The sequence below is a fragment of the Mus caroli genome, chromosome 1 (genome assembly GCF_900094665.2).
Source record: "Mus caroli chromosome 1, CAROLI_EIJ_v1.1, whole genome shotgun sequence".
Taxonomy (NCBI): domain Eukaryota; kingdom Metazoa; phylum Chordata; class Mammalia; order Rodentia; family Muridae; genus Mus; species Mus caroli.
In genome coordinates this window covers 122,656,951-122,682,890 of record NC_034570.1, presented here as the reverse complement: position 1 = coordinate 122,682,890, position 25,940 = coordinate 122,656,951, and the positions used below count along the sequence as shown (strand labels likewise).

At 47.8% G+C, this 25,940-nt stretch overlaps 1 protein-coding gene across 2 annotated transcripts in view; it reads left to right on the top strand.

Annotated features, from left to right (window-relative positions):
* Nucleotides 1–8,653: 8,653 nt before the first annotated feature.
* The window catches only part of Mapkapk2 (MAPK activated protein kinase 2), a 46,320-nt gene continuing 29,033 nt past the window's right edge, over nt 8,654–25,940 (top strand). Inside the window, exon 1 of one of the 2 annotated variants that reach the window (XM_021163370.2) lies at nt 8,654–9,205. In XM_021163370.2, the coding sequence (XP_021019029.1) occupies nt 8,969–9,205 (237 nt within the window). In that variant the 5' untranslated portion in view covers nt 8,654–8,968. Of the gene's footprint in view, nt 9,206–14,711; nt 15,165–25,940 lie in introns of those variants that run through there. The other variant, XM_029476461.1, reaches the window with a different exon arrangement.

The window sequence follows — 25,940 nt, the reverse complement described above, 5'->3', positions numbered from 1 at the left end:
GCATACCTACACCCACGTGAACATCCATATTCCACCCGTATTCCACACACATTAAATTTTACATTGTCTTTTATTCTCTCTCTCTCTCTCTCTCTCTCTCTCTCTCTCTCTCTCTCGTGTGTGTGTGTGTGTGTGTGTGTGTGTGTGTATGTGTCTCTGTGTGTGTGCATGCATTTGCACATGCACACCCTGTAAGGGTATTAAGAGTCTTCTGGCTTCTCTATTTTATGACAAGCACACAGATCTTGGGCACTCTGGTGATCAGCACATCACTTGGTACTCAGTGGTGCTCAGTCAGCATTGGTTGCTTTGAAAGGGATCATGATAGGGGACAGAGATATAAATATGAGGCTAAAACCATGTGTCCTTTCAAGTTCCTTGCATCTGTGACTGCTCCCAATGGCAGGAGGCAGAGGCAGCCAGAATCATCGAATGTCCTGATGGGATTGAGGGACTTGTCTACAACCAGAACCATCATAAGAAGAGTCCCTTTATGAGGCAATAACGCACCAGGGGTTTTGAGAATGTATTTTGTAAAGCCTTCACTTGTGTGTATGTGTAGATGTGGTCTTAGGATGAGGGGATGGATCAGGCCCTCAGATGTCTCTCTCATTGGGGGATGTTTGGGGGAGGGAACCCTGGCTCTGTTTGTCACTGGGCAATAAAGACAAAATAACACACAGTACAGGTTCAATAGCCCTAATCTGGAAACCCAAGGCTTTTTGAACATTCTGAAATTTTAGAGTTTGGAAAATTTGAATCTTTGAATTAGGCATGCTCAACTAGTGAGTGCCAAGCATTTCAGATAAAGATATGTAATCTGTCTGTCTGTCTGTCTGATATATGCCTCTTATAGTAAGCCCTTCCTAACAAGCTCAGAAATGCTTTAAGTTCATATTCATTATTGCTTTCCTGACTCTCTTCTTTGCCTCTAACACTGTCATAGATAGATAGTCTCTGGGAACTCAGTCGTTTCCAGCTTCTCACTGTTTCCCTCCCTTGAGTCACCACGAGGTCAGCTGGTGTTAGGAGGCTGGACCACTTTCTTGTGCATTTAGGATCGTGGGTTCTGACACAGGCAGATACAGAGAAGTTTGGGATTCTGGTCCTTCTCGCTCTGTAGCTTGATGATTTTATGATGGTATATTAGTTACCATTCCTTTACTATAACAAAACAACCCAAGACAGTGTAAAAAGAAGAAAGCTCATGGTTCTTTGGTGTTAAGCCTTTGTAGTTGGGTCTGTTGCTTTGGGGTCTCTGATAAGGCAGGAGGAGCACACAGACTGAAGAAGGCCCGTTCACTTCACTTTCAGAAGGAAAGAGAGAGACAAGCAACTCACTCTCTCCTCTGAAAGCAACACCCCAATGGCCCAACTGCCCCCACTAGGCTCTGCCTCCTAAAGGCCCAGCACCTCCCACAATCCTGTAACGCATGAGGGACATTCAAGATCCAAGCTGGCTGCCAGTTTTATTTTTGAGTGACAGTGTTTTCAGTGGTGAGCATAACATAAATAGGAATTATTTTAGAGTGTAGCTGAGAAGGTTAGCCGGGCATGGTGGCGCACGCCTTTAATCTCAGCACTTGGGAGGCAGAGGCAGGTGGATTTCTGAGTTCGAGGCCGCCTGGTCTACAAAGTGAGTTCCAGGACAACTAGGACTACACAGAGAAACCCTGTCTCGAAAAACCAAAAAAANAAAAAAAAAAAAAAAAAAAAAAAAAAAAAAAAAAAAAAAAAAAGAGAGAGAGAGAGAGAAGGTAGAATGAGATGGTTTTTTTTTCATTGTTGTGACTGTTGAGACATGGTGGTCTTACCCTGTAGCCCACGCTCTCTTGGAACTCATGTAGCCCAGGATAGCCTCAAATTTGTAATTTGTAACAATCCTCCTACATTGTCCTCCTGAGAGCTAAAATTACAGGTGTATGAGTGTGTGCTTGTGGTGTTTGTGATGTGTGTGTGTATGGTGTGTGTGTGTATGTATGTATGTGTGTGGTGTGTGTTCGTGGTGTAATGTGTGTGTATGATGTGTGGTGTGTGTGTGTGTTGTGTGTGCATGGTGTGTGTTTGTGGTGTAATGTATGGTATGTGGTGTGTGTGTGTGTGTGTGTGGTGTGGTATGTGTGTGTGTATGCACTTGTTCTGTCACTGAGCTACATCCTCACGAGAATGAGATGATTTCTTGTGAAAGTATCTGCCATATAAAAACAATTCAGATAGAAGCCAACTACTGTGTGCCAAGAATGGCTTAAGATAGTGCTCTTGTATTGACTCAAGGGGATAACATCTCTTCACCATACAAGGCAAATTTGAGGTGTGATTGGAATTTGAACCCCTGGATTTGATTCTTCCATATTTGGCTGCTTCAAACTTATGCTCTTTAGTGCAGCTGTTCATCATCCTACCCTTAAGGAAACCTATGCCCGTACGCTCGCGCATATGCCTTCACTACCTTTCCTACACTCCAGGCACCACTTGGTCACCAGGTCACGGGGTCACCCACGGATCCTTTTCATTGATCCACCCTAGGTCTATTCCTGGGTGGCGAGTTCCTTTTTCTTTGTCCCTCCCCCAGTGCGTTATCCAGGCTGTATAGTCTCTGAGCAGCAAGTGGTATGCAGGAAACATGATAGAGAGCAGAACCCTTGATGCAGGAACCTGGGCTGGGTCTTCTGGAATGCAAGTAGATATTTCCTTCTCTTCCTGACAGTGGGCAGCCCAGTGGTGCGATATAGACTTAAGAGCCATTAGGACAGCCTGGTGTGTCTGTTGACTTACAGAGGTGAAGTTTCTATTCCTCTTGGGCAGCTTCCTCTTTCTCTTTCCATTCCCATTCTTCACAGCTGCTCCAGATGTTCCTCACTGTGGCTACAAGAATGGGGTGCGGACAAGGGTTCCTGTGGGGGAGCACAGCACTTCCTTCCCTAGGAGGATCTATGGAAAGTCATTGCCACCAACACTTGTTTTAGGGAGAGCTTCTTTCTGTGAGATGGAAGGGAGGATGGGAACCACAGAGACTCCTCTTTTGAAGTCGCTTTCTGGGTCAGAAATTTCTGTTACTAACGACTCTTAGATATGTCAATGTTCTGCTTTGGAAAATTTCTCAGTTTATCTTTGAAATTTAGTCCTATGGCTTGAAGACAGCTTGGCTCCCTTGGGCATCGAGTCATGGTCCTTTGCAAGCGTGAGTCTTTGGAGCACTGACCTTTCAGCCACAGCCACAGAGCCACTTCTTCATCTGTGTGCACCTGTGTGGCAGTCAGTGGGTGGTTCCATCGTGCCCGGGGAAGCTCTCTGGACATTGTAAGAAACTGATCTTCATATGTCTCCACACTGCATCATCCACCGTTCACACCACATCAGAATAAAATGGGAAACTTTTACTCCTTGGTGGTTTGAATTGAGGGTTAGGGAAGTTTTGGAGAAAAGATACTGTCACTTGGCTCCAGCCATTGACCTTGGTTTTCTTTTTCTTTTTCCTTCCTTCCTTCCTTCCTTTTCTTTTCTTTTCTTTTCTTTTCTTTTCTTTTCTTTTCTTTTCTTTTCTTTTCTTTTCTTTCTTTCTTTCTTTCTTTCTTTCTTTCTTTTGGCTTTTTGAGACAGGGTTTCTCTATGTAGTCCTGGCTACTCCGGGACTCACTCTGTAGACTGGGCTGGTCTTGAACTCAGAGATCTACCTCCTTCTGCCTCCTGAGTGTTGGGAATAAAGGTGTTTGCCACCCCCCCACCCCCAGCTACATTGACCTATGTTATAAAAACATAATAGGCCAAGATGGAAAGAAGTCTGTGAGATTTAAAGTTGATCAAAAATGGTGTTCTAGTTAATGTTCCTTTAGAATGTTCTTGCTTAACATGTCTTAGACATTGACAATTTGTGGATGGTCGTGAGGGAAATTTGGCTATAGCATCTTTGTATTTATCACTAGGGTTGAGTCTGTCAGTCTGGATGGCTTCAAGGGTGTGCCCTTCCTCTGTCACCATGCCATGTGTGTGTGTATCTATAGGGGAGGGCACTCTTTGGTTAGTGATATATGAGCAGTTGAGCTTTCTTGCTGGGAACTCCAAAAAGCTCTCAAGAGGGATATGCAGGCATATGTCTACTTGGGATTTATAGAGGGGCCATAAGCTTGGACTGTGGGTCAGAAAGACTTGGTTGTGACCTTGGCTGGAAGAACAACCCCAATGACGTCATTTCTCTAGTACTCACTTTTTCATTTATATAAAAGAAATTTGTGAATAACAATACATATTACATAGTGTTGGGTTATAGGGTAGCTCTTACTGTTATAGAAAACCTGGAACACTAGGCGCTTCAAGAAGAAGAAGAGCATTCATTTGCTGTCTGTATAATGATCTATGCAAGTATTTAAAAACTGAAATTATGGATCTATGCTCATTAGGTTCCTGGTCATTGTTATTTGTCACCCCCCCATGCCTTACGGAGTGCTCCTCCAAGGTGAGATGTTCTAACCTCAGAAGAAACAAATTTCCCTTTCCATCACTTTCACTTGTAGGTCACTGCATAGAACTTAAATCGTGCACAGGAACCCGCTGTAACAGACATAGAGGAATTGGGAGGTGAATTTTGTATTTAGACAGGCCTATACTTAGCTAAATATTGGCTCTCTGTCATTGTCAGGGAGTGGGAGAATAAGATGGCATTGATTGGCTAAAACAACTAGCAATCTCAGCTACAGACATCTGGGAGATTTAAACAAGACAATCCGAGTTGCGTGAAACCTGAACACCCGGTGGGTATAGGACCATTACTCATGTGTCCTTGCCTGTGCTGTCAGCGGCACCATGAGACGGTAGCGCACACCTCGTAACCACACCTTGCTGATGAAGTAATCCCCAGCTGCTTCTCTTCTTTTAAAAGATACTTTGAGCTTTGTCAATTATACCGTTTTTTAAAATTTTTCGGTTTGTGTGAGACAGAGTCATGCTATGTAGCCCAGGCTTCCCTACACTCCTACGTAGCCTAGAGTGGCCTTGAGTTTGCATCAATTCTCTTTGGAGTCAGCCTCCAAAGTGCAGCGATTACAGGCTTAAGCCATTCTGTCCAGCTTTTCAAGATCCCTTTAAGCATGTCTTCATAAACTAAAACTGTATAAAAAGGAAAGCATGGGCAAGGTGAACAGAGCATGCAGGCGTTGGGTGTCTTGGGTGACACACACAGGGATGGGCTGGAGTCAGTGCTTTGTCCACAGGTGCCCATGGTATTATTAAGGAACTATAACCTAATAAAAACAGAAACGCAGGGACCAGCACTCTAACAACAAACGTGTGCTACGGATCCGGGACAGCAACTGATGCAAGTCTCTATGCTTGTGGCCCTTGCACTGTCTTCTTGTATACTATAGTACATGATACTGATTTGCATGCCGATACAAACCCTAATTTTTTTTGGGGGTGGGTAAATAAGAGTCCCTACATCTTCATAATGTTTTCCTGGGGCTCACAGCCCGGGGTTTGCACATGATAAGCATATACTCTAGCTCTGAGCTACAGCCCCCACCTGACTTTCAACTTCTGAAGTGCTTTAACACATCCTCAATAGCTATTGCTTAAGTAGCTCACTACAGATGGCTGAGAGCTTGGTGTTAGACAGGCAGGGCTCTGGGCCTCATTTTGTCCTTATAATATCTCTACAATGTGGGCAGAGCAGATGTCATCTCTACTATTTTTTAGACAGGAAAGAAGGAACTGAGGGGGCAAGGGACTTTTGTAAGGTCACATGGCTAGCCAGTGTTAGAATGGAAGGTTCTGGGTCTCTTGTGGTGTCTTTTCCTGTGGTTCATCCTACAGTCCAGCTATCCATTGAGTATTCATTTATACTGTTCCATGCCTTGTCCTTTGGAGCTGTGTTCACATGAATGTACTTTTGTGTGTGTGTGTGTGTGTGTGTGCTATGTGTTCTGGCTGTCCTGTGTGCTCTCTAGCTCCATCTGACCTTTGTAACTCCAGGAGAAACACCCCACTGGACTTCTGTGATCCATTATTCCTAAGACCTCAGGTTTAGGCATCTTCCCAGAATTCCCCTTCCATAGGAAGGCTGCTCAGTGTCAGGAAGAGGTCGCTAGGCAATGGGAACAGAGCAGGGAACAAGGAAGCAATGCTTGAGGAATGGTGCTGTTTTATATTTCATGAGAATTGATGCTGTATGCTTTATGAAGAGTTCTCATGGATTCCATCACATTTAATTTCTCCTCAGCTGTAAATAGAAATGTTAGGCTTTTTCTCATTCTCCCTAAGAGTAAGGCACCTGTTAGGGTCCAAGAATTGCTGAAGGAAGACCCCAAACTCAAATAGTATGCAAAGGCAGAAATTATCAGCATGCAGCGGTCGACAATTCATCAAAATAGTGAGGACCTGAGGGGCTTGCAGGCCCCCTTTTATGCAGGGCTAGGAGAATTTTCCAGAAGGATTAGCTAACCTCTAGTGGCCTCTAATATGATTGGGAGGGGCAAAGCAGTACTATTAGTACACGTTTGATCGGTCACTATTTGAGTTTCATTATATTTGGTGAGATCTTGAATTCCAGAGACCAGCTCAGCTCTGGCCTTGTTATCTCCTCTGGCCAGGTGTCCAGGAGACTGTCTCAGCTCTGGAGCTCTCCTCCCTAGTTCAGGGTCATCATTGACTAAAGGCCCATTGTCAGTGGCTCCTTCTGAGGAGCCCAGTATGCTGCCCAGGGAATTGTCTTCTTCCTCTTCCTCCTCCCCCTCCCCCTCTTCAGATTTATTTATTTATTATTATATGTAAGTACACTGTAGCTGTCTTCAGACACACTGGAAGAGAGTGTCAGATCTCATTACAGATGGTTGTGAGCCACCATGTGATTGCTGGGAATTGAACTCAGGACCTCAGTGCTCTTAATTGCTGAGCCATCTCTCCAGCCCCTCTCACACCTTCTTAGGACAATCGGATTCTGTTCATTTCTAGTTTGTAGTTTTGCATGGTGCCTTGCTGCCTCTGAATAGCTCATTCTCTTTCCAGCCTCTGGAAAGAAAGAGGTGATGGCTAAATGCCAACAAGAGGTCCCAAAGACCTTCTGTGGGTACATGGGGGCAATACAGAACTGAGGCAGTCAGGGTGGGAACCCTTTCCACAGGAGCCAATGAGACCTTCCACCTCCTCATCCCCAGATTCCTTCCTTTCTCTGTCCCTGCATCTCCACGGCCTCAAGTTGTGTAGCTCTGTCTTCAGTGTGGAAGGAATCTACCCAGCTGCAGATTGAGGAGAGCCAGTCTGCCTTCTATTCCCAGGTCTGTATCTGCCACACTGCTAACCCAACTACTGCATCTATCTCCCCCCGCCCCCCCCCCCCGTTAGAATTATAACCACACGGATGATCGAGAAGTATTGAGTACTGAAAAAGCACTCCTTGGTCCATAGTGAGTTGGATCTCAAGAGGGGGACTACAGTCCTCCACCTGTTCATCTCTGTCTTCCTTGGAACAAGTATCTTCCGGAAATCTAAACAGGGAGCAGCAAATGAGCCTTGCCATCCTGGGCTACGTCTCCAATGCCCTTTTCTCAGGGCACTGTCTCATCTCCAGAGTTTTGTTGGGACATATTAAAGACTTTGCGTGGCCATGGGTCAGGTCTCATCTTTAATTTGTCTGTATTAGTAAGTAAACCAGAGCTTTGTATCTATTTTGTTCCTTTGTCTCATTTCTTAACTGCTGTAACAGTCAAACCCTTGTGGATCTCAGCAGTGCTACAGGCCAGTTAGTCCCATTTTCCTCAGAGATTTGTATTAGAACTAGGTTGCTTCAGGACTACTTATTGGCTATAGCCTCAGGGACCATTTCCCCAACCCTAGAACCATTCCCCAGCCCTTCCCCTTGCTCTATAATCATCGCAATGAATTAAGAACACAAATATATAAGTGTACCTCCCAGAGAGACATGAAGTTTGTGGGTATTTTAAGACAGAGTCTGTCTTTGTTATTCAGGCTGGCCCTGTTGACTTGTTATCCTCCTGCTTCAGTCTCCTGCATATAGCCGGGATAACAGGAGACTTGAGTGCCCAATTCCTTTCCTATCTTGGGTCATTTTGGGTTTACATAAAAAATATGTTCAAATTCATAATAATTAAATTGTTCGTGGTATCACAGTAGTACATTCTTCTCACTGAAAACCAGTAAGTCCATGAGAGAAAAAAAAAGGAAAACTCACAAGTATGTTAAGGAAATTGTTACTATTGCCTGACACCTGATCCTAGGCTAAACAGTCTCAGTTACTCCCCCACCCCTGGCCCCCGGATTCTCGCTCTGCCCGGGTACCCCTCACCCCCCACCCACAGGGTCCACGTAGAAAGATTCTTATTAATTATCCGTTTCTTTCAAAATACATCTCCTCCTCCAATTCTCCGATGACCTGTCTTCTAGATCCAAGCAGCTGGAGGAGTGAGGGTTTTGTTTGAACTATCCAGCAGCTTTTCTTTTGCCCTCCTCCCTTTCCCCTCTGCTCGGCCCTATTTAAGAACTAGGATATCTCGATGCTCTCCACAAGTCCGCTTGCTCGCAGTCCCTAAGCTCTCCCGCCACTGGACTTCCTCCCCTTTAAGGCCCACCCCTCCCCCATGTCCACGCCTCCCCCTCAAGCCCCACCCTCGATCCTCCCCTTTAAGGACTAGCCCAGGACGCCGAGCAGCCTGTGACGCGGCCGCCGCCCCCGGGCTGGTACTTCTCGGCGCGGCGATTCCTCCGGCCGGGCCCTGCCGTCCCGCGTTCCCCGGAGCACACGTCTCCGGGGGGAGGGAGCAGGGCTGGTGGGCGCCCGCGGCGCACAGCGGGACCCACGGGGCCCCGCGACCTGCCGAGCCTGGAGCCGGGCCGGGGCGGGGCAGCCGGCTCCAGCCCGGAGCAAACTTCGCCGCCGGGCGGGGCGTGGCGGGGACCCGGGCCCGAGCCGGAGGAGGGGGCGGCCGCGGCCCCTGCCTCTGCGCGTGAGTCGCCAGGCACCATGCTGTCGGGCTCTCCCGGCCAGACTCCGCCGGCGCCGTTCCCCAGCCCGCCACCGCCAGCCCCGGCCCAGCCGCCGCCGCCGTTCCCCCAGTTCCACGTCAAGTCGGGCCTGCAGATCCGAAAGAACGCCATCACCGACGACTACAAGGTCACCAGCCAAGTGCTTGGCCTGGGCATCAACGGGAAGGTGCTGCGGATCTTCGACAAGAGAACCCAGCAAAAATTCGCCCTAAAGGTAAGTCTGGGCCGCCGGGATCGCGCTGAGATCCGGTGCAGCTTCCGGTCACCCCGCGAGTGGCCGGCACCCGAGAGGACTCACGGGGACTGCCATGTTGGGGTGTGAATGGGATCTAGCCGGGTGGCCACTCTTGGGTCCCGGACGGCCTCTGCTCGCTTTCCCCGGCGCCGAGGACACGGTGGCCTCATCCTCCCTCCCTCCTTCCTTTCTGCGGGCACAAAAGGCCCTTTACTCATTGAGCTGGTTGGTCGGTCGGTTTGGAGAAGTTCGCTCTCTGAGGTTTCCTTAACCCTACTCCTTATTTGGGAGCCGGAATGTGACTTCGCTCTCCTCGGCCTCGCGAGGTCGGCGCGCAGCGGTGGGGCGCGTCGGCGCGGCGCGGCGCGGCACTGGAGACTGGGGACCCCGCCTCCGTGCCCCGCGATCGTCTGGAACCGCCGGCGCCTGGCCTGCGCTGCCCCTTAGGCTGCGCCGCGCTGTTTCCATTGCTCCCTCACCGTAGGAAACCTTGTCTGTAAGCCAGGCTTGGCCCAGTGCTGGTACACTGGTCCCTGGTAGCCGGAGACTCAAAGGCAGGAAATACTATTCCTGCATTTGGGAAACCCACTCTTAATCTCTGTGGGTCTACCCGTCTCTGCTTCTGTCGGTGGTAGTGGAGAATGGGGATTTCAAAAGGTCCGAGTGAAGCAGGGGAGGCTGTCATTCAGGGTCACTGCAAAGTTTTCTTCTCTCAAGGGTTTCAGGTTACACCATATCTCTAAAGGTCACTTGTCAGGTTTCTTTCTCCTGGGGTGTCTCAATGATTGGAGGAGCTAACTACTTCCTGTGTTATATTTTTCTCTTCCCCTTCAGCCCACACAACTTGCTTTGTTTCAGCTATTATAGAGTACAGATAGATTGAGTTATGCGTGAGACCGTTGTCATACACGGTCAATGGGACCAAAACCTGGTACTTTGTAGGGGGAGAATAAGTTCAGTTTTTACGATGTTTTGCTGTTTTCATCTTCTACATCACATTAAAAAAAAAACAAGCGAACAAACTATAAGCTCTTGGGGAGTTAGCTAATCGAGGAAAGGAGTTGATTGGGTTGAACGGTGGCTCTGACCTTGGGGACTGGAGGCAAGGGAACAGTTTGACCACAGTTAACTGTATTGTTGAGGAAGTGACAGGTGTTCTTTCCCGGAAAGATTTCTCTCTCCTCTGCGATGCCATCTGCCTTTACCCATCAGCAGACTGGGGCTACTAGCTGTTCATTCTCCTGCATAGTTGGAACACAGTATAAAGACTTCACAACAAAAAACCCTGCTTCACCCCTTCCTATTCTGTTTGAATACACACACAGTCCTCTGAAGTGCTCTTGGCTGTCAATTCAGATTGCTGGTATAGTCGACAGAAGTTCGTGTACTTTTCTCCTTTGAATAGTTTTGAAAGGAAGGAGCCTAGCCGCGTATTAAGCAGTCTTCATGCTTCCCCTTCTCTAGTCAGAAGTGGGTGACTACGGGACTCAGTCTGTTTTGACGAAAGCAGCCTGCTCCTGCTCCTGGAGCTACGGCTGACTCAGCTGGCAAATTGCAGATTTCGAGTACATCTTTGTGTTGAGATTTAGTAGTAGAGGAAGAACGGAGAGCCAAGATGTTTGGAGAGTGGCAGCCGTGTCAACAGCATTTGCATACCCAAATATTGGCTGAGACATAATCCAGCCACGAGGGAATCTGGTTAAAAGAAATCCTGTTTCAGTGACATGCACCACCGAGATTCCTACGTCTTTTTTGTTGTTGTGGTTGTGTTGTTTAAAGATTTATTTATTTATTATATGTAAGTACACTGTAGCTGTCTTCAGACACACCAGAAGAGGGCGTCAGATCTCATTACACATGGTTGTGAGCTACCATGTGGTTGCTGGGGTTTGAACGCAGGACCTTCGGAAGAGCAGTCAGAGCTCTTAACCGCTGAGCCATCTCTCCAGCCCGAGATTCCTACATTTTACACTTTAAAAACTTTAGGTGCTGAGGAGTGAAATGATTTCAACACAAGGAGCCTTTTTTTTTTTTTTTTTTTTTTTTTTAAATTTAATGATGGGAGGGGAGGATACAGTGGAACAGGCTGGGTTGATGATCCATCTCTCTGGGTGCTAAGCAGAGACGTGTGCTCTATAGAGTGTATGGACCCCCTGCCTAGTGGCCAGCACGGGCACTGTGGGGTTTTAGAAGGCTGTCTTGTAGCCCTGAGGAAGGATGGGGAGTGAAGGCTGCTCATAGGCTTTGCTCTTTGTTCTATTAAGTGAAACCAGAGCTCTTTTGCAGAAGACTCAGGTGGGTAACACCTACCTGTGATTCTAGTTCCAGGGGCTCTGACACCCTATCTGTCCTCTGTGCCCATGGTATGCACTTGATACACACACACACACACACACACACACACACACACACACAAGCAAAACACCCATACATACAAAATAAGGATAAATAAATGAAGGAGCCAGCTGGTCCTGTTGCTTTCCTTTATCTTCTTGGGGAAGCAGATGTTTAGATGCTCTGGTAGATGCTGTCACCTTGCTTTCTCATCCCTGCTTGCCAGCCTCTGAGTCACGCACACACTTCCAGCCAGTTAGAAGCCAGTTGAGAGATCATCACCCTTCAACACATTCATTTAGTTGATGAGAAACCAAGGCCCAGAAGGAAGGAACAACTCGCCCAAGGCAAGTGGTAATTCATGCCATTCACTTGACCGAGGCGGGAACTGAACCTGGTTCTTAGTCTCAGGCCCCTCTTTGCCTCTAACTACAGTGGTATTGACAGGCAAGTATCCGGTTGCTGTTTCAGTCTGACCTATTGGCCCCATTTATTGGCCCGAGGACAGTGGTGGGTATGGTATATACCACCTTTCAGCTGCATTTGCTCAAGTTGGAGAGGCAGCTTTTAAGCCAGCAGGTCCTTGAGTTTTGGATGTATAACAAGGCCCCCTGTCCCCGTTAGGGAGTTTGTGATAGTCATCCTATTTATCACTCTTCAGGGAATTCTGTCATTTCTTTGGTAGGGACACCCAGTCTCAGTCCATCTGTCTGTCTTCCATGTGGGTTACACGGCTGCATCCTGCCTTACTGTGTCAGGGTGACGCTTAGGTATTAGCTGAGCAAATTTAATTAAAGCTCGTATTATCGTCCCACTCTGCTGTTCAGTGCTGATTAGGTGAAGCGTGTTATTGCTTTACAAAATCCGGGATGTTGTCATAACTTATCTCTGTTTACCTTTCCGTTGCGTAGACTAGGGGAAGCAAGGTCCTGTAGTTTCTTCCCTTTCTCCAGCGTGCCTCTCTCTCTGGGTTGTGCCACAGTGACGTAGCTGCTTTTGGTAACATGATGGAGAGATTAGAACCTCTCACCGTTGTCCTGGACATTGTTGAAGGGCAACACCAGCCCCCTCTCACTGCCTATGCCCCCCCCTCCAGTAATGTCCTCATTCTGCGTCCTCACTGGAGAGATGGCCTGATAGCGTGACTGGCAGGGGGCAGTCGCAGTTTGACATTTGCTGGGTGGAAACATGAGGTAAGGAAAGTCTCATGATCATGCCATCCAGTTTGGTTCCAGGGAGCTGACAGCTTGTGGAGCCTTTACCATAGGTTTGTTAGGCTAGAGGGTAGAGGCATTAATGCCCTATAAAATGTTTGGGGTCAAGAAATCTATTTGGAGAAGGCAAGATCTGTAAATGTCGTCTAGGGCAGCAGTGTCAAATATAGCAAGCATTCTTTGCATATAGCTATTTGTATAAAAGTTGCCAGAGTGCAGGCATAAAATCAAATGGAAAATGCAGTTGCCAGCCTCAGTTTGAATACTCAGAAGATTGTTGGGTCTCACAGGAAAGACTACTAGTCATTGTTGGACTGGGGGCTAAGTTGTGTGACCAGGAATAGAGGGATTCTGAAAGGCAGACATCTGCGAGGGAGGATTGCTGCTGCCAGGGCAAGCCTTGGCTGGTGGCAGTGGGAACTTGTTGGGCCTCTGAGGAATGAATGGGTCTGCCAGAAGTCTTGAAACTGGCTGTGGCTAGAGCTGAGGGGAAGAGCAGGAGACCAAGTAGGCCAGGAGCAGTGGGGCTAGAAGCTCAGGACCAAACTGACTTGTCTTGGGGTCAAATCAGCTTTAAAGTGTTTTGTTTTGGGGAGGTAGGTAGGCATCATTGAAGTTGGGATTTGTAGACTTAGACAGAAAGGCCTTCAGAGAACATAGCTATCACGTCATCCTGGTGTGGTCTTAACCTCTCCACTGAAGCAGGACTCTGGGTCTCTCTCGATGCAGGATTAGAAAGAAGTGGGTTAGTTAATGTTCCAATGGCCCTTTTTTCATTTGTGAATTTTGGACTTTCATGGAATCTGAAAACTCTGCAGTTAAAGTAGTTATGGTTGGGTGTCTAAAAGTGAGGCAGTAAGGAGAAAAACCCTCATGGGGCCTCAGGGCCACATATTGGTGTGTGTGGGGGTCTGGGAAACAAAGTGCTTCTTTCCCGAGGAGGATGAAGGCATTCACGGTTAGAGAGACAGGAATTGGGGTGTAATCAGTGGAGCAGGAGTGACAGTGGGAACAGGAACCAAATCCTGGGGATGGAGGTGGAGTCAACCTCCAGTTCTCTCCAGGAGCCAGGGATGGGAGGGGTCTGTGCCAGAGGGCATGGCAGGTCTCAGCACCTAGGTCTAGGTAGTTTTGAGGTGCCAGAGCAGACCTGCTTTGCTTGGAACCATTGCTCTCCCTGGCTGGTTTTGTGGTACAGAGTGTTCACTGTCCTGCCTCCTCTGTTTCACACCCTCCCAAGGGTCATGGTGAGGTCTCAGTGCTCCCCTCCCGCCATCTTTTGCGTGGTTCTCTGCCTTGGATGGAGGTGAGTGGGCAGGGGAGAGTTATTTGTAGGGATGGCAACAGCTCTTGATAGTTGAGTGATAATGGACACTTCTTGGTCATCTTGTCACCTCCTCCATCCCATTGAGGAAGAGGCTGGGCTCCTACAGAAAGGCTCTGTGGTGTGTCCCAACATCTTGCTTGCTTGTGGGCAATGGAGCCAGATGCTGTGGAACCTGCTCTTGGTGTGGGTTTCTTAGGGTGTTTGGTTGCCAGCAGGAAGTGATGCTGGTATTGAAGAGCTGTCAGCCTCAAACTCAGCTCCCGGCTCTTCTCACAAGATGCTTTTCCCACATCCCCCCTTGTAAATGGGGGCAGTGGTAGAGAAAGGGGGTCATGTCAGAACAGCTAGATACTGTTACACCAGTAAGACTGAAGTGTCTTCTCTAATCACTAGGACTGATACCCCTTAGGGTCTTTAACACTAATATTTTATATTTTGAGGTATATAAGTTCATACATAAGTTCAAATATAAATAGAGATGGGCCCGTTTTTAGGGGTTATGTGCTAGATAAAAAGGTAAAAAAAAAACCCCAAAACTAAACAGTAACAGCAACAAAAATCCACAGTAGACTATCCAATAGTCTAGGTTTGATGCTCTACTAACTGACTGTGTGGCTTTGACTGAGAGCTGGGCTCTAGCTGTCACTAGGCAAGCCCTGGCAGTGTGCAGGCGTAGAAGAGACGATTCAGGAGCCCAGACACCAAGGTCAGGAGAGACACTTGCTGACTTGCTTTGTGTTGAATGGTTAGCAGTACCTGGGCCAGTGTGGATGCCCTCTGATAGGTGTAATGCGTCCAGCCAGCTGATAATCTTTACTGACCAGCTGACCTCTCTCACGTAAAAGCTTAGGAAGTATTCCAGCTTGCGGCTCAGCCAAGAGGACAGGCAATGTCAGCTCTTGCCTTGAAATTAAAGAATGCCAGCGGAGTGGGGTACAGGGTGGAGATGGGGATCCCTTGTTTTCCTTCCCCAGATTCTGTCATTTGAAGTCATTGGGACTTTTGTAGGCCACTGCAATCAGTTTTTAAGGCTGTGTCCTGCATTGGGGCACCTGACTTGGGGGTAAGTATGGCTGAATTGTAGCCATAACGTTACTGCTGGGTAGTGTTTGTCTTGGCATTCGACATCATTCACTCAGCCACGGTCTCTTGTAATGGGCAAGGGGTTGTTCTGAGCCTGTAAATGGGGCCTGATTCCCAGAGTTGATGAGGATGGTAGGATTTCTGTGTTGCTCCACTGGTCTTCAGAGAGGGCTGGCCATTAAGGAAGCAAGTGGAGAGGGCACGGCTGGAGGAGACTGCCTTCTCCTTCCTGTGGCTCAGCATGGATATGGGATCCTGTGTGCTGGGCTGTCCTGATTTGTTTGGAGGAGGAGGGCAGAGGAAAAGGGATCATGAGGTTGGGCTTGGCCTCTGGCATTGTCGTATTCTTGGAGACTTTATTCTGTGGTCCAGTAAACATCTCCGTATGCCAGCTGGGAGGTGGTGGAGCCTGGGCCTTAGTTCAAGGTCAACCTCTGTTTGTATGGGATGTTCCCCTTTAAGATCAGAAAAGCTACATGTTTACATCATTGGGGACCTGAGCTCTCCAGAAGGGTCACAGGAAAGGGCATCTTATTCTTGAGGGATGGCTTCAGGCATCTCCTGACTAGTGCCAATTTGGACTCCTCTGGGAGGTGAGAGTGGTGGCTGCAGGTAGCAGTTCTGGGCATCCGTGTAAGCTTCTGCCTCAGTAGACAGGAGGGAGCTCTGCTGTTGATGCCTGCCTTGTTTAGCTCCTAGGTGAGTCTTTCTGACGGAAGCAAAGGTAACCCATCTTTTATCCCTGGGAAGGAGAGGGAATCCAGAGGACTCTTCCTGGCTCATGCCTCTGGCTGACCCCTGCTTCTTCTCTCGGAGCTTCTTGCCCTCCATCTGCTTCAGGGCAGGTGACTGAGTTGGTCCCTTTGATGGCATTTTGACTATCTGTGTTATTAGGAGCCTTCCAGACCACACTGACCATTTACAGCCAGGCCTCCTGCCTCGGGCCCAGGACTGATACGCAACCTCTGTCTCAGTGTCTAAAAATAAACTGGCTACGCTGCACTTCTCTCTTCATACCCAGGCCCTGGTATCTGCCCCAGGTCTTCTTGCCACATGCTGAACTGTTGATCTCATTTTTAACCTGTGCCCTCCTCTGTGCCCTTTCCCTTTCCAGCCTGAGCTTGGTGGGTAGTGGGACAAATCTCTGTCCTGAGGGCGAGGTATCTTGATTCACTTAGACAAAGGCTCCAAGGGGCTGCCTTGCCATTCCCCAGGCAGGAGAGGGCCAGGCAGAGGAAGGCAAGCAAGCTTTTATATGGTTAGGCCTTCTGCTATGCTTACCTGCTTCTTAGCTCTTGCCAGTGGGTCTGAGTCTGCCCTCAGTGTCAATCCTGTCTGGCCTGGGACTGAGTTTGCTGCATCTTTGTCTTCTTGTCCTATTCCTAAGCTACACTCTCCACCCCACAGTGTGTGGCCTCATGTTACCACATCCTGAAGTATGACCTCATTCTATTGACTTCCAGGAGTAACTGGGCCCTGGCCTTCTGAGTACCTCCTTGCTGAGTTGGGCCAGGGCCTTGTAGCTTAGCCACCTAAGAAGGACACCAAGGACAGAAGACCTTTTACTTTCTCACTGCAGTGGCAGAGGTATCGCCTAAGTGTATCCTCTTTCTTTTAACTGCTAGGGCTTCTGTGGAGCAAGATGAGGAAGCTGTGGGTAGGATGTCTCTTAGTTGCAGACAAAAGGCAGGATATCTCCTTCACTTCCATCTGAGCATCGCAGTCCTTGGACAGGTGGTGTTGATACAAGCCATGGCTCAGATCCATGTTCTATGTCTGTTTCCTGGAATCAAGGTATATTTGAGGGGCAAGGGTATGTGGCATGAGTGTTAGGAGCCAAGAGACAGGACTTGAGAAGTCCTCTGCCTCTGTGGAGTTAACTACCTGTCTTCTCTGGTCTGTTGTCCCCAGGGCTTCAGTTCTTCTACACCAGCCCCTTAGCCTCTAGATGGGAGGAGCCGAGTATACAGTTGATAAGAGTTTTATTCTTAACTGAGACAGAAGAGGCCCCTGTCTTCAGAATATCAGGCTTTCCCTCTTTCCCATTGAAGCCTTCATCCTTAGCCTCCAATTCTTAGGAGAAAGCTAATAGACTCCTAAGGAGCAGGCTTTGCAGGAGCCATGGGGGTACGACAGGAAAGGAAGCGTCTGCAGATTGCTGGCCATGCCTAGCTTCTGTTGAGCTCTCTTGCAGTGAGGGAGCAGAGGATGGCCAAGGACCTGTGTGGAAGGAACTCAGAGCATCCTAGGAATGCAGGTAGACTGGTGGGGACCACCCGTGCCCTGGAATGGTATTGGAGAGGCCAGTCTAATAAGGGGGTATTTCATGCCTTTACTGGCATCTAAGGCACAGTGAGAGAGCAAAATGTACCGTAATCTTTTGTTAACTTCCTGTGGAACACATGGTATCCTTCTCAGACTTCCAGGCTCACAAGCATCATGCTGTCCCGAAGAGCAGGCCAGGATGCTCAGTGGCTTCATCTGCCCTCTGCTCTCTTTCCCTTCCTCTGTGCTGAAAGAAAGGAGTGGTTGCACTCCTCACCCGGTGCTCACGCTCTGCTCATGTCGAGGACTGGGTCACCTTGGCTCAGATTCTCTGGAAGGAAATAAGATAGAGTTGGGGTGAAATAGACAAGAAGCAATAGAGAGAAATGCCGAGGAGCAGGGGACAGTAAAGTACCGAGGCCAACGCTGGGACCGGTCAGCCGTGGAGGGGGGTCTCTCCCGGTACTGTGCTTTGCGGATTAGTTTGTCTCCAGCCAGGCTGTGACCATACAGCTTCCCTGTTGGGTTCCTTCTGCCTGCCTGATACAATGACTTAGGCAGATGCTTCCCAGGTCTGGGTCTAATCAGCCCCTCTGTTTGAATATTTACTTGTTTCATTCCCCTATTCCCATTCCTTTGCTTCCATCTCTGTATCTTCTTTGTCCCCTCCCATCGCCTCTTTCCCCCCTTGGCTTTTTCTGTACCCTACAAAGGCTGATCTTTCATGAAGTCTTTCACATCCAAGTGAGTCCTGAAGCTGAGGCATCGGTCAGTAGCAGAGCATGTGCCTAGCATGTATGCATAGCAGAGCATGTGCCTAGCATGTATGCAAAGGGCTCTGGGCTCCATCCCTAGAATTCTTTCCTGCTCCTTCTGCCCCACAAAACGTAGAAGAAAGTGTACTGTCAAAAGGAAGAGACCCTTACCTGTTACTCAACGTCTTAAGTGCATTTATTTCTCCACGGGCAAGATGTTTGGTTTCAGTATTAGATTATGCAGTTAATTTCTTGGAAACCTACATCTTTTTTTTTTTAAATCTTTTCCTTTTTTAATTTATAAAGCACTTATTTATTTGGTATATATTCATGCATGTGTGTGCCTGTGGTGTCTTTCCTTCCGCCTTCTCTGTTCCTTGGTCTGAGCTCAAGTCACCAGGTTTGTCAGCAGACACCTTTATCTACTGACCCCTCTCACCAACCATATCCTCTTATCTCAGCATAGTGATTTGATGTTCTCATTAAAAACAAAATTCAGGATTGGACTAGTGGTCGCACTCGGATGGGACAGTGCTGGCTGGGCTCTGAGATTAAGCTGGGGGCCTAGTAAAGCCCTTGGCTGTCAGTATGAGGCCCTGCTGTCTCCTGGCGGCTGCTCCAGGGTCATCTTCTGGGGGATTCTTTGTCCATCCACTCAGATCTTTTGATTCAAGGAGGTACCTTGTGTTTCCCTTGGTGGGATTCTTACTCCTCACAGGAGAATGACAAGAGTTAGTGCTTAGCCCTCCCCTCTTGCTGCTCTAGGGACCCTCACTGTCTTCTCTGTGAAGAAGACCCTCCTGCCATACATGTGAAGTGTGTGCCAACTCCCCTACAGTTCTTGGCTAGCTCTAGACCCACAGCAGGGACATAGATGCAGCCGAGTGTTTTCTGTCCGCTGGCCTTGTGCCTGTGTGTCGCAAGACAGACCAGCGGTGAACATCACACTGCCGGGTCTGAGGTCAGAGCTTTCAGTCTCATGGGGCTACTTATTTCCCATGTCCTGAAGCTTGCATAGGAGATAGAACCCAAGAGACCTGGTTTCCAGCCCTACCATTGTGGCCCCGAGCAAGTCCTAGGCCATGTTTGGATTTCCCTTGGTTTCTCTGTAAATCAGGCTCAGACTTGACTTAGCAACACTTGTGCACTGAATGCCTCTCCATCATTGTTACTACGAACCACTGCTGGGAAAGTGACTTGATGCTGGGGAAGAAGTGTAGAGAGAGCCACCCAGGGAGCCATTCTCAATCGCTGTTGAAGGCCAGGGTTATTTTATCCTCCTCTTGGCTGTAGTATTTTTATTCATTCACCCAGTGTTTGTAAATGTTTGCTTTCCCCCACGATGCCTCCTGTCTTCCCTGCTGACTGGCCATCAGGGGGCCCAGATGTCTGGATTAGCCTGGAATGGGAAAGTGATCTTTGTTATTCCTTGGGTTTACACCTCATCTGCATCTCTGCTGTGAGATGAGAGGAGGTTGGAGGCTCCAAGATGTAGTGTGTGTGTGTGTGTGTGTGTGTGTGTGTGTGTATTTTATTCTTGTTTTAGCAGTATGCGACAGATCTTGTATTTCTAAGTAGGATTTGCCTTAGGGTAAGCTTCCATTCTCCCCAACCCCCCAGATCCAGAATAACTGAATTAATTAGGTTTGGTGAGATGGCTCACTGGGTACCCTGCTAAGCCTGACCTAAGTTTGATCATCAGGCCCTACACGTGTGCTGTGGCATGTGAGTGTCTTACCCCCTACCTCCATAAGATGTAAGTAAGAAAAAGAAAATTAGCAGTGCCAAGAACTACTTCTGTAGCCTCCCTTGGCTACATCAGAGCCACATGCTGGCTTTGATTCATATCTCCCTTCTGTCATTCAGACCTCTGTGGGAAGCTCAGCTGCTCTAGGCGTTCTTGGTTTAATAACAAGTTCTTATGGAGCAGGTGTGATGGATGGGACAATGCAGCTGATGCTGGGCACACTTTGTTAGTCCTTGCAGTGGTACCACAAAGTAAGTCAGTTTTTTACAGAAAAGGAAACATGTTCAGAATAATTAACTCATTAGCAGTTATTGAACACCAAGTGCTAAGCATAATTTTAGCTTCTGGGGACATATCTGCTTATAAAACAGACAAAGCCAGTCTTATCTGCAGGGGGCTTGTATTCCTGTAGGGAAAAAAGATGGAGCACACTAATTAAATGATATACCTTGTCAGATATTAGTGAGCACAGAGTAGAAAATAAAAAGGGAGTTAGGAGTCAGTATTCCTCTGCCTGCCTGCCTGCCTGCCTGTCTGTCTGTCTGCCTGTCTACCTGTCTGTCTCTTTGTGTGTGATGTTCTATTGTTTATATTCATATTAATTTTTAAAAACTTATTTTTATGTATATGGACGTCTTGTCTGCCTAGATAACCATGCACCATGTACATGTGGTGCCCACAAAGAGGGTGTTGGGTCCTCTAGGACTGGAGTTACTGGTGGTTGTGAGCCAGGTCCTCTGGAAGAGCAGTGAGTGCTCTTAACCGCTGAGCCATCTCTCTGGCCTGCTGTTTTAGTTTCACTTGGCATACTAGGAAAGGGTTCCTGGAGGAGGTGAATCATGGGTGAATCTCCAATGTACTTGGTAGAAGAGGGTCTATCGGGCAGAAGGAATAGCCGAGGCCAGAAGCAGTGGATGATGGGGATGCTTGACTCTAACCTTTTTCCCCCCTTTTTCTTTTTTTGAGACAGGGTTTCACGATGTAGCTTGAGCTGTCCTCAAAGTTACGGTCTCTCTGCTTTGACATCCTGGGTGCTGAGATAGCCAGCATGGAGGGCTTTGCTGGGCTCTGAGAGCGCCTAAGTAAAACCTGGTCCTTTTGTGGTTCCCAGTTCTATCTCTGACGAGTTCTTCCATGGTCGCATTATAGTTCAGAACATAGGCGACCTAGCAACCAGTGTTCTGTTTTTAATATCTGTGAGTGCTTATTTGTACAAATTGCTATAATGGTAAGGGTGGTTTGTGGGCCTTGTCTTTGGAGTTTACAGTCTTATACAGAGTGTATAAAATCAATGAGAAAAAGCATGGCCACTCCAGTCTACCCTCCAATCTAGCTCTTCCTCTGCTTCTTAGTTTTATTAATGAATCAGTGGAAAGGTCAGGGAGCAGGTGCTAGATAGGTGGCAGAGAAAGGGCCACAGGTGGTCAGGAAAGGAGACAGAGACCCATGGGTGGCTCCTCAAGACAGGGTGTGTTGAGGTGGGATCATTTCATGGTACAGCTCAGGACACTGCGTGGACAACACCTGATCCAATCTCTGGAGGGTATGGGCAAATCTGTAGACAGATTTTTTTTTTTGTTTGACCAAGGAGAGAGATTTCTGTTAATCGACTGTTCTGAAGAGCTGGATAGAAGTGAGAGCCCTAAGGAGTGCTGGGCTGGAGTTGAAGCAGGGGAGGTTTTCCCTCCCTCCTTGGGCCTCCAAGTCCTCCACTAGGCATACAGGTGGAGGACCAGCAGTTCCGGGCCCTGTCCTCTCAGCACGTGGCGAGCAGAGGGCAGGGCTACGGAAGGAAGGTCAGTCGTTAACACAGTTAGAAAGTGAAGCAATGGGTTAGGCCTGGTTTTTTCCTAAGCATGTGCTGTGACAAAGGAAGTTGCAACATTTTTCTCTTTTTTCTTTTTATAGAGTAAGAAGTAGGGAAAAAACCCATCTTCCAGTAAACTTCAAAAAAAAAAAAGTGTAGTCCTTGATGGTTTATTGTCCGTTGTCCGCCTCCACCTCCCTGTCTTTTTCTTATGTAGTCTTTTTAGGGCTTTCTTTCCTGTCTGCACTTTCTGTCCTTCTCAAGCTCTGAGAACCTGCCCTTGCAGCAGGCCAGCTTGTCTCTAGAGAGGGAAGTAGCCATGACTTGGCCTGAAAATCTTGAGAAAGCTCCTGTTTGTGCTCTCCGCATGTCTGTTCACACTCTCAGAAGGTTGTTGGCCCTCCTTGGATGTTGAGGGCTGTTTGAATGGAAGATGTGGGCCCTGATGCCCACCCTCCCTGCCATCTGCGTCTGGGCTCATGTGGTATTTCATAAGGTCGAAGCAGCCATTGTTTCTCAACTCCAGTAACCACCTTCTTGGTAGCTGTGGACTGTGTGCATAAGCAGTGTGTGTGAGGCCGAGAGATCAAAGCTTGAACAATCACTCATGTCAATGTGGAATTTGGTCATGTTTGATTTAGGCCTCTGGGCTGGAGCTGGGCAGGAGTCCAGTTGTATTTGGGAATGTAGAGATGATATATTTTCATGATGAAAACTTTGTGAGACTTGAAAAGTTGAGAACTTAACTGACTTCCTTTATTTCTTTGCTCAGATTAATGTCCTTTGTCTTAGCTTTCTGTACTTCAACACAATCCCAGGATTCCAGTGCAAACCAGTGTTGAGGTCCCAGCTTTGGTCCTCTAAGGCTGTTATGGGGCCTCTTTTGGAATGAGGGCTCCTTACTGGTAGGGTGTTGAACTGCCCAGGGCAGAGGTTGAATTAATTGTCTTCCTAGGGAGAAAAAGGTAAAAGTCCTCTTGGTGAGAGTCTTTGTTTCTTGAACTTCAAGCCCTGGGAACATAAGATTTCTCCTTTCTTGCTGTTTTTTGTTTTTTTGTTTTTTGTTTTTGTTTTTTTTTTTTTTACTTAATCATCCTGTCTTCAGGCTGGAGAGGAGTAGAAGGAGTGGGGTCAGAATTTTGACCCCTGGATTCCATAGTTGAGTACATAAGTCCTATTCTGAAGAAACCTTGCTGGCCAATATGAGAACAGCTCTCGTGTTCTCAGATGTAGTTATCTAAATTGAAATGAAATAAGCACTATTTCCATCTGCAGTGCCCCAGGAATGGGCTGCTGGCTGCTGGATTATGCAGCACAATGAGAGGGGAGAGGATATTCTGTCCGCACAGAACGTTTTCTGGATACAGTCATTCTATATCCGGACTCATCTGTACACGGAGGGGACTTGGGGAAGGGCAGCTAGAAACCAGTCATACGAAAGGATCTTTTATAACATCTCATCATAGACATACTCATCTAGTCTTGTGGCCCCTAACCCAAACTGACCATCAGATTCACTTGTGGATAACCATTGAAGATGCAGCTTTCTGGGCTGTTGTCCTGTGTTTTATGGAGTCCTGGATCAGACTCTGGTCCTCAGGCTTGCATGGAAAGTGCCTTTACATGCTGAGCTGAGCCACCTTGCTAGCCTATATGATAGCATTCTCATAAGCTATGTCATTATTATTATTATTAATCATCTTTCTCCCTGACTAGGAATGTATATTTTTAGACTATCCCCAAGTCAGAATTGCCCACGTCTGGCAACCACTCATCTGTCTAGCTGATTTTTTAAAAATTCTTTAGTGACAGGGGCTTTATTCTTTTTCAAGAAAACCTTACACATTAAAAATAATGTAATAACTCTGTTTGTTGAGTAAAAAAGTTTGCTCTTGATCTTGTAAAAATCCTTTGGCCCTCTTAGTCTCCCTCAGACCCATGGAAAAGTGCATCAGCCCATGTCTGTGTCTAGTCTCAGCAGATAGGCCAGCTAGCACACTGCAGGGACATTTTCAGGGAGCATCAGTAGCCAGGGGTTCTAGGGGGATGCAATGGCATTCCCAGGATCCTTTTGGCTGTCAGGCCTGGCCATGAGACTGAGGAGAGATCTGCATCCCTGGAGGATCCAGCTGGAATGGCCACAGGTACCTTTCACCCCTCCATGTCCTCTCCTGTTGTTGTCACTCTGCGTGGCTAGCATGTGCCCTCAGGGATGCCCAACTACTTCCTTCTGACACCTTGAGGGATTCAGCCATCCATATGGCTTCTGTTTAGAGATCTTCAGTAGACGCCTCTACTTCCTAAGCACAAAGCCCCCAACTGACATCACAAAGAGTGGGGTTTGATCTCTCTTTGCACCTCCAGTCTTCCAGGCAGTCCCCTTCTCTGCTGCACATGCAGACCCCCTTTTTCTCTTGACATCTTCCATATGATTATCCCTCTGCATTCTTCTTACTGGGGATTTGTCCATCTTCTGAGACTCATACAAGATCTTACCTGCCCAAATTCTACCATTCCAGGCAAACCCAACTGTAGATGGACCAGTCAGTGGCTGTTGATCATGGTCTGCACAGTCTTGAATTACTGTCACCCCCACTTCTTCTCGGGTAGCTCGGCTCCACGGGACAAGTACTGTGCTTGCTGTTTGGTGTTCCCACATGCAGGCCCAGTGCCCAGAACTCCTCAAGGTGCAGTGGTATGGCAGGAGATAATCCATATTTTTGCTTTTTTGTTCTCTTGGGAGTTTTGAAGAGGCTCTGAGGAGAGCAGGAGCCTTTGTCCCACACCAGCATCCCACCCTCAGCGCCCAGCAACTCAGCAGCTCAGCAGCTCCAGTGGGAAAAGTGATGTTTAGCAGCCAATAACCAGCAAGCAGCACTCGAGGCTCGGCTGCTTCAGAGGTAAAGCTGGTATTTAAACAGTAAAGAGTTTCAAATCAAGTATTTTAGCACCAGGCTCGGCAGCAGCTCCTGTTAACATAGTCCAGCTACAGCGACAAAGAAATGAGTAAAGCTAAAAACTTTCCAGAGCCTTGAGAAGAGTGGATGGGGAGGAGTCTGGGATGGGTGCTCGCAGCACCTGGCAGGGACCTTGATTTTGTTCTCTGGGCTGAGACTGCTTGGGGAGTAGGGAAGAAAGGCTCTCAGCATTCCCTTCAAACTCAGTGTCTCTCTCCCAGGTTGGACTAATGTTGTTGAGTGACATTGTTGTTGTTATTATGATTATCATGTGTTTGGGTATTGTGTCTGCGTGTGTGGAAGTACATGCCTTGTGCCTGTGGAGGCCAGAAGAGGGTGTTAGATTCCCTGGAACTGGTTGAATGAATTTGAGCCATCAGATAGGGATGCTGGGAATCCAACCCAGGCCCTCTGGGAGAGTGGCCAGTGCTCTTAACCACTGAGCCATCTCTCTAGCCCTGCAGTTTTATTTTTTTGTAGTGTTCCTTCAGTACTGCTTGGTGATGGCCCATGAGTTTTCTTCTGTTGCAACCAAGATGACTGAGGGAGGACTAATGTAGGGTTTCCTCCCTTCCAGGATGCACAGAGCTGGAGGAATTCCCCGGCCTCTTGATGGTACCCAGACACTAACCACAACCAGCAGCTCTGTCAACGGTGTTCTGAGAAACACATGTGCCAGGAATAGTCTGAACTTTCAGAGAACAGCAGCTGCCTTGTGAGGTCTCCCTGTTGGGTAGTATTTGAGAGTGTCTCTCTCTCTCTCTCTCTCTCTCTCTCTCTCTGTGTTTGTGTACACACTTTTGCATGTAACTGTTTGTGCTCCACCACACAGAGCAGGAGATATCTTTCAAGGTCAGCTTCATTGTGAGCAAAGTAGAAAATTTCCACCCCAAGAAAACAAAGAGGGGGCCATCCCAAGGTATAAGTGCTATGTTTGCCACACCCAAAGTGGGGATCTATTTAGTAAATAGTTTCCCTTGGGGGAGTAAGGAATACTGTTTTCAAGTTTGAAAGAAAAATTGAGATGTGTAATTTGAATATGAAGGTTTTGATCAATGGTGGTGACCTGCCTGTCTGAGTGTGTGTCTTTGCTGTGCCTGAGTGTGTGTCCTTGCTGTGCCTGAGTGTGTGTCCTTGCCTGTGCCTGAGTGTGTGCCCTTGCTGTGCCTGAGTGTGTGTCCCTGTCTGTGTCTGAGTGTGTGTCCCTGTCTGTGTCTGAGTGTGT